The sequence below is a fragment of the Neospora caninum genome, chromosome VIIa (genome assembly GCF_000208865.1).
Source record: "Neospora caninum Liverpool complete genome, chromosome VIIa".
Taxonomy (NCBI): domain Eukaryota; phylum Apicomplexa; class Conoidasida; order Eucoccidiorida; family Sarcocystidae; genus Neospora; species Neospora caninum.
In genome coordinates this window covers 137382-145809 of record NC_018393.1, presented here as the reverse complement: position 1 = coordinate 145809, position 8428 = coordinate 137382, and the positions used below count along the sequence as shown (strand labels likewise).

The 8428-nt window shown below is 56.1% G+C and overlaps 1 protein-coding gene across 1 annotated transcript; it reads left to right on the top strand.

The window, feature by feature from the left end:
• Nucleotides 1-1281: 1281 nt before the first annotated feature.
• Nucleotides 1282-7913, top strand: NCLIV_019490 (putative lysine decarboxylase; the record flags this gene model as incomplete). The annotated part of the gene is made up of 8 exons (XM_003882143.1): nucleotides 1282-2022; nucleotides 2122-2251; nucleotides 2734-3572; nucleotides 3983-4378; nucleotides 4637-5056; nucleotides 5779-5945; nucleotides 6267-6909; nucleotides 7476-7913. 8 exons carry the CDS (start codon nucleotides 1282-1284, stop codon nucleotides 7911-7913), a joined length of 3774 nt encoding a protein of 1257 aa, XP_003882192.1.
• Between the last annotated feature and the right edge of the window lie 515 nt (nucleotides 7914-8428).

The window sequence follows — 8428 nt, the reverse complement described above, 5'->3', positions numbered from 1 at the left end:
CTCCGCTTGGAGTCGGCGTTTTCGCAAACGAGTTGGACGGTCCAGTCCGCGAGAGAGAGGCTACTTCGTGATCGTGTTTCCCCACCTTTCCTCACGATTCTCGTGTGCGGTTTCCTTCTTGCTTCCTTCCCTGTCGCTCTTCGGGTGTATCCGTTCACCAACGTTTCTCCGCCGTTCGCTGTAGCCCTCGTTTTCGACTCCATCGCGCTGGACCCGCGCACTCCGTTTTCTCTCCTCGCTAGTCGTGTCTTGTTTCGGCGTATTGCTCTCTCCCGTCCTGGACGCTCGGCCGCTCTCGGCCGTTTTTTCCCCTTTGGGGACTCTCCAAGCCTGTTTCTCGAGGCGCGAATCCCGGATTCCTTCCGTAGAAAAACACAGTCACGTGAAGGGTACATACGGTGACCCCTCCCGAGCGGGGAACCCGCATCTCCATCGCGTGTGTGCTTTCTCTCTCTGCGCGCCTCTGTGTCTTCTTCTCTTCCTCTTCGGTCTTTGTCTTCCCAAGTCGCCCCTTTCCCCCGTTTGCTTCTTGCATGCTTTTCCTCGCCTGTGGCTTTCTGAAACCAAGCTTGTCTGGGAGTCCCTCGGACACAAAAACGCGTAGTTCCCTGCAAACCCAGGCATATGCATTTCCTTCAGTTCTAACTACATGAGACCTCCCACATAGAACCTCGAGGGGTTGCGTGCGGTTCACTGCGCATCGCCTGCTTTCCGTTAGTGGCATATCTGTACAAAACCCCCGACTCGAAAGCCCGCTGGCACTGCGGTGAGGCGACTCCGTTGCTTCTTCGTGGCTCTTTTTCCCCGGGTGTATGCCTGGAACTCCTGGACTCTCCCCGTGCATGCACCTCTTTTCCACGATTTCACATTGCAGCTTCGCACCGCCATGCAACACGCTAAATCCGCTCCGATGTGTACCCGTCTCGTGCGTTGGGACACAAATGTGCAGTTCTACCCGCATGTATCTGCCTGCTCCATTTCAGACCTACATCAGGAGACCCCGAGGAACCCGAGCGCGCACCTGAACCTATATACATATATATATATATGTATATATATATATATATGTATATCTATGTATATATGTATATATTTAGAGAGAGAGATGTAGATGTGCATATATATAGGGTGTGGACGGACCGCGATGTGCATTTGCGTGCATCAGGCGTACATGTGTAGACGCATATAGACTACAGCGATGTTGCGTCCGTGCGTCCTTCCTTCTTTTTGTGGAGAACGCTCTTCTTTTCATGTGTTGTGCGCGCGTGAGTTTTCTTCAGCATGTTGGAGCGTCGCGGGACTCTTCGATACGGCGCAGCCCGTCGCCTGCGTCAGTTTGGTTCGCGCGACAGCATCCTCCTGACCCCCGGCGCGTCGTTCTCGATGCAGTCGTCTTCGGGCCTGTTCCTCCCGCAACTCGGTGCCGCGGAGCCGCGCTCGCTCTCGCGCGACTCGGACTCTCCGCGCGACTTCGACGTCGACTCCGCGATGCGCACGAACCCCCGACACATGCGCGGGGGCTACCCCGGCCAAGGAGACAGGGACAGGGGCGAGCGGGAGCGAAGTCGCAGCTACCTGGGGCACGCGCCGCTCGGCAGAGGCCTGTCGCCTGCCAACGGCGGAGACGGCCGAGAGGACTCCGGCGGCTACGGCGGGCGAGGCCAGCTGGCTGGCCGTGGGGGGCGAGACAGGGACGACGCGTCCGAGGGCGACTCGGCGCTGGGTCGCGGCCTGTACTGGGCGGGCGAGAAGAGCCGAGGCGAGAGGGGCGACGCCAGACTCGCCGACATGACTTCGGCGCTCTCAATCACAACTGAGGACGACTTCGCGGCCGGAGGCCCCAATGCCGAGCACGCCTGGCTCCGGAAGGCTGACACTTTCACCCAGGCAGACGAAGACCTCGTCAGCTCGGAGACAACCTACGTCGCGATGCTGCGCGAGGAACTATGGCAGGCGCTCTCTGCCCACGTCGCCATGTGGCGGAAAGAGAAAATTGAGGCCGGCCTGAACTGTCTAGAACAGGTGAGAAACGCAGAAACGACCTCTGGAACGGGAAAGACAACGGCGAACGCGCCTTCATCGTGTTGTGCTGCCGCGCCTCTGAACGTTTCCCCGCTGCAGATCGAGTGGTTCTGGGGCGCCGAGGGTATGCAGAAGGTCCATGAAGTCCGCGCTCTCGTGAAGGACAACAAAATGGACTCTGCTGGCGTCGTCATCTCGAGCGTCACGGCCTCCATGTCCTCCGTCACAGGTTAGCTGGCGACGAGACAGAAACGAGCGCCCAAGGGGGGGAGGCTCTGGTCAAAGCCAGGTGACGTAGGAAACACACTGACGCTCACAAGTCATCCTTCCCCTCCAAACTCACCTAGGCACCCATCCGTTTATATATATATATATATATATATCACATGCATATATACAAATACATACATTCAAATACATACATACAAAAACACATACATACGGATGCATACATATCTAGATAGATAGATATTTCAATTTAACATGGGAGCGGATATACCGTCAGTGTACAAAAGTGTCCACGATTCTCCATCCATACCCTCCCCCCATATATATATATATATATATATATATATACATACATACATACATACATACATACATACATACATACATACATACATACAGATAGGTATGTATGTGTATGCATGCAGGGGAGTCAGTTTTTCGTCTCTGGGTCTGTGTGTCTGGCCTGTCGGCGTGTGTGTGTAGGGAGCATGCAGGGGCGCCACCACTGTTTCTACGTCTTGGTGGTGGTTCCGCCGTGCACGTTTCGGAACAGAGACCACCGGGTGAATTTGGCAGCGGAGTTGCGTCGCATCGCGTCGAAGGAGCAGTCGCAGGACTCGTCTCTGGTGTATCGGATCGTGGAGGTGGACAGCATCCGCCGGGCCCTCCTCGCAACGATTGTGAACCCAGACATCCTGGCAGTGGTGCTTCAGGACAACGTCCCGATCGAGCACTCGCACTCGTCGCACGCCCTCGTGGGGTTCGAGGCGTTCGTGCGCGGGATCGACGTGTTCGTCGAAACGCCTGTGACGAAGATGCGCGCGGGCGCGCCGGTTCTCGCCACCGTGATTCAGAGCATCGCGCAGTGCCGGAGCAACATCGACGTCTTCTGCGTCTGCACGGCGATGGGTCTGGCCACGCTCGAGCCGGTGAGTCACCTCGTGAAGCGCGCGTTCTTCCCCAACGACGATCACTCGGACCTCCACGAGGCGATCTTGGCGGGCGTCCGGAGCAAGATGCGCTGCCCGTTCTTCGAGGCGCTCCGCAGATACGCCGAACGGCCGATCGGCGTCTTCCACGCCCTCGCGATCTCCCGCGGAAACTCGGTCCGCAGGAGCAAGTGGATCCAAGGCCTGATCGAGTTTTACGGCGTCAACCTGTTCAAGGCTGAAAGCAGCGCGACGTGCGGCGGCCTCGACTCCCTCCTCGACCCCCACGGATCGCTCCTCGACGCCCAAAACCTCGCCGCGCGCGCCTACGACGCGAACTACGCGTTCTTCGTCACCAACGGGACTTCCACCTCAAACAAAATCGTCCTCCAGGTGAGTTTTCCCGAATCCGCGCAGCGGAAGCAAACGAACCGCCCGACGCACCACGCCCACCGACCCGCGAAAACGCGGAGCAACGAGGCAGCAGACACCCGCGCTGTGTTCGGAAATAACGGACGTCCACACGGACCCCGCGAACCAAATGGAGAGAGGGACATGCAGAGAGAGACATGCAGAGAGATACACACACACACACGCATATATATATATATATATGTATATATGTATGTATGTGGATGTACGGAAGATGGGTGTCTGCATGGGCGTCGGTATCGGGGTTCCGGGTTCTTTTTTCATCCTTCACGTGGTGTTCTTTTGCTGCCCGTTCGGGTCGTGCGTTTCTTTGGCGCGTGGGTTCGCTTCGCTCTGACCGCCTCTCCGGTGTCTCGCCGTCTGTTCTCTAGGCTGTCCTGCGCCCGGGCGACGTCGTTCTCGTGGATCGCGACTGCCACAAGTCGCACCATTACGGCTTTGTTCTCGCGGGAAGTTCGCCCTGTTACTTGGACGCCTACCCACTTCATCGCTTTTCCATGTACGGGGGGGTTCCGCTCGAGGCGATCAAACGCACGCTGCTGGCGTACCGGTCTGCGGGCCGCGTGGCCGAAGTGAAGCTCCTCGTCCTGACAAATTGCACCTTCGACGGCATCGTCTACAACGTGAAACGCGTGGTGGAGGAGTGTCTGGCGATTGCCCCGCACCTCGTCTTTCTCTTCGACGAGGCCTGGTTCTCCTACGCCATGTTCCACCCCATCCTCAAAAGGCGGACGGCGATGCATGCGGCCAACGAAATCCGAAGATGCGTAAGCAGCGTGCAGGGAGCAGAAAACCACGCCATCAACTCGAAGGCGCTTTTTACCCGCGCGCCACTTGCGTGCGCGAAGCTCCATCTCCTTTTGTCCGCCCCTCTGTCTCTCTCCTTTGGGTCTGAGCGCGGAGTCCTTTTGCGCCTGCCGATTCCTTTTTTTCACAGCGTCTCCGCGCCTTGTGTCTCTCTCGTGGAAAGGTCCGCCTCGCCGTTCGTGTTCAGCTGCCTTTCTCGTTTCCGTTTGCGTGTGCAGCTGATGGAAGGCCGGTACCACCGACGCTTCCAGGAGCTCCTGGAGACGCTGGGGACTGACGACCTGACTTCAGTTGACGCGGAGACGCTGGTGAAGACGCGGCTGTACCCGGACCCGCGCCGCATGCGAGTCCGAGTGTACGCAACGCACTCCATCCACAAATCCTTGACTGCGCTGCGACAGGGCAGTATGATTCTCGTGAACGACGACTTGTTCGAGTCTCACGTCCACACGCCGTTCAAAGAGGCGTACTACACACACATGTCGACGTCGCCAAACTACCAGATTCTCGCGACGATCGACGTCGGACGGTCGCAGATGGAACTCGAGGGATACGGCCTCGTCGAACGCCAAATTGAAGCCGCCTTCTTCATTCGCAGGCTCCTCACCCGAGACCTTCTCGTCCGGAAATACTTCACGGTAAACGACACACAGAGAGAGACAACCTCGCGGGTGCACGCGCGTAAAGAGGGAACGAAGGGACCAGACCTCTCGCATGAGTTTGACAGCGGCAACCCCGTCTCGAAAACCGATTTACATCTATAAACACGTACGTATATATATATATATATATGTGCGTATATATGTATATGTGTGTATATATAGATGGATATATTATATATATATATACGTATATGTATATGTGTGTATATATAGATGGATATATATATATATATATATATATTATATATATATATATATACATACGTATATGTATATGTGTGTGTGTATATATATATATATATAGATGGATATTATATATATATATATATACACGTGCTAGGTGCAGTCGCGGAGCTGTCTCTCTACGTAGGTGACCGTGCGCACGGGTGCGTGTCGGTGAGCACGTTTTTAGCACCTGTGCGCAAAAGGAGGTGGAGCTCGACGGTTCTCTGCGAGGCAGCGCCCCGCGTCAGATAGGTGACGCGAGGGAGAGGTGCGTCTAGGTCCGAGCAGTTCGAAGACGCGCAGGACGCGCAGGGATTTGTCGCCGTTTCGTGTTTGCGGCTCGCCTGAGGCGCCCCTTCGGTTCACGAGCGGGCGTGGTTTGCAAGGCGCGAGGATCTCACTCGTGTTTTTTGCGTTCGGCTGGGACAGAGGACACGAAGGAAGCCGGCGTTTCTCGAGTTCTTCTCGTGCAGGTTCTCTCCCCTCGCGACATGATTCCGGCTGCGATGAGGAAACACAGCAAAGCACTCCTGGGAGAAGAGGCGCTGCAGTGTGAGATGAACTTGCAAACCCTCGAACAGGTCTGGCTCACCGACGACGAATTTGTCCTCGATCCCACGCGAATTACACTCTTCACAGGGTAAGCATTTCCTCGTCTTCTCCGGTGTTTTGGGGTTGGCGACGTCGCCTTCTGCCTGATGCGATGCGGAGTCCCCTTCCTTCGCCGCTATCTCCCTTCTCTTCGCCTCTTCTTCTCTCCCGTCTACCACTACCGTGTTTCTCCCTTCTCACATAGCCTCAGTGTGTGTCTCCCCTTTGCGTAGCTTTCTTGTCTTCTTCGCGTCTGTCTGTCTCCTCCGCAGCTCTCTGTGGTGAGAGCCGCTCCGTCTCTCCGGAGGCTTTTTGGTCCTGCGTTTGCATCGTTCGGTTGCTTCGCCTGCCGGGCTTGTCTCCGTCCCAGCCTGTCAGGCCTCGACGGGGACACCTTCAAAGTGAAGTGGCTGATGGACAAGTACGGGATTCAGATCAACAAGACCTCTCGGAATTCTGTTTTGTTCATGACCAACATCGGCACCACGCGGTCGTCGTGCGTATTCTTGAAGGCGTGCATTCGGAGCTGCGCCCAAGAGCTGGAAATGCACCGGCTGATGAGTTCGACGCGCGAGCTGGAGGAAGTGAATGACGCCATTCGGGCTCTCGTTGAAGACTGCCCAGATCTGCCGAACTTCTCCGCCTTTCACCCGGCGTTCAAAAAGACGCTGTTTCCCCACGACGTCTGTGAGCCTCCGAACGAACCGAGCCCAGCGGCAGAAGGCGGGGCGTCGGAAGGTTCGGGCGACGGAGCAAAGCCGGCGAGAGAGCGAGAGCGAGGAGACGGAGACCAGAAAGGGGCGACCGCAGGCTCGACGCCAGGCGAAGACGCACTCTCTCTCGTCAGAGATGGCGACTTGAGAGCGGCGTTCTACCTCGCCTACGATGAAGACGTCGTCAGATACCTTTCTCTTCGAGAGACGAAAGAAGCAATTCTCCGGGGCGAACAGCTCGTCGCCACCACCTTCGTCATCCCCTATCCTCCAGGCTTCCCTGTCGCGGTTCCTGGACAGGTACGGACAGGCCCAGTCCTCGAGTCGTGTGAATTAAAAAATACACAAGGAAACGAAGAGGCAGTTGCAGTGTGCATCTTACATTCCCATCCTACTGCTACTTTGATTACTAGATGTTTAACCCGGCGAAACTGCCGGAAGAATCCACCACGAAGCCAACTCGCGAGGGCGACACGGTCCTCTGCACTTCGCACGTGAAGCCTGCATGTCCGCTAGCGGTCAAAACCAGGCAACGATAAACAGTCAAGGTACAGATGTGTATGGCGGGAAATATGTTGTGTGTAGGCGTGTAGCCGTACTCATTTGTAGAGATACACCACCCTAGTACGCTCGCCGAACGAAAGCTGAGCGCGTGTGTGGAGCGTTTTCACTTGGAAACTACAAAAATGTAGCTGTTGAGAGAACAAGTGAAGGGCAACAAAGGAGGCGATCAGGGCCAATCGCCTTGCGCCCCTGCAACTCGCGGCGGGGTTCCGGCGCGAGATATTCAGCTGTACATACACCCGACCGCGCCCGCACGCTTCATACATGTCTCTACGCAGGACTTGTTTCCTGCGTTTCGTCAGGTTTTGACCCTCGCTTTGGTCGACTTTTTGCTCAAACTGGACGTGAAAGAGATCCACGGATTTGACCACAAACTCGGGTTTCGTCTTTTCACGGAGGGGATCTTGAACGATCAACTTCGGCAGCGCCGAGCGGCTGAACGCGAGAAAACAGATCTGCAGGGCATGCGTCTCCTTCCATCTGCGCCGCAAAACGTGAATGTGACAGTCAGCCCTCCCTGTGGAGCCACGGTGGAGAGCGAGGCCTCGCCGCCGAGTGTTTCTGCGGGCCGAGAAACACCCGACAACGCGGCGAAATCTTCGTCTTCAGCGAACGGCAACGAGCTAGACTCGAATCACGCGAAAACCGGCAGCACTTCCACGAATGACACACGAAGAAGTGACACGTCCAGCAGTCCGCCTCCAAGCGGTAGGGAAGGCAAAAGAGAGCCGAACCCGTGATCGCTGGAAGATGGCAAGTGGCGAGGAAAGGGGGAACAGAAAATGTGCGCGTTTTGAGGGAACTCCAGGAGAAGCATGTCTGGAAGATAGAGAGTCCATTTAGAGAAGAATTTCCACCTTATATTTGCTCGAAGCTGCACAAATGAGGAACCCGGCGGCAGAAAACGAGGCTTGTGAGACTGCGAAGGCCGGCTGTCGAAAGGAGGCTCGGCGCCGGGTCGTGGAGTTCGACAGTAAGGGAAAGCATGGGGAAAGGAGAGACGGTTAAAAGTCAGGAAATAAAGGTGCGAGTCAGATGAAGAGGAGGAAATACGCCGGGTCCAACGGAAACGCGCGAACGCCACGGTCTACATATCTGCGTCCACGCCGGAGTCGGAAGGAAAACGGGAACCGTTTGCGTTGTGGTTTCGCAGGGTGATGCAAGCTCGTGGAGGAAACAGGTGTAACATTAACATTTTTGGCGTGTTTGTTTCCCCCTTTCTTTTTTTAACGGGGTGATGACGCAGTGGTAGGAC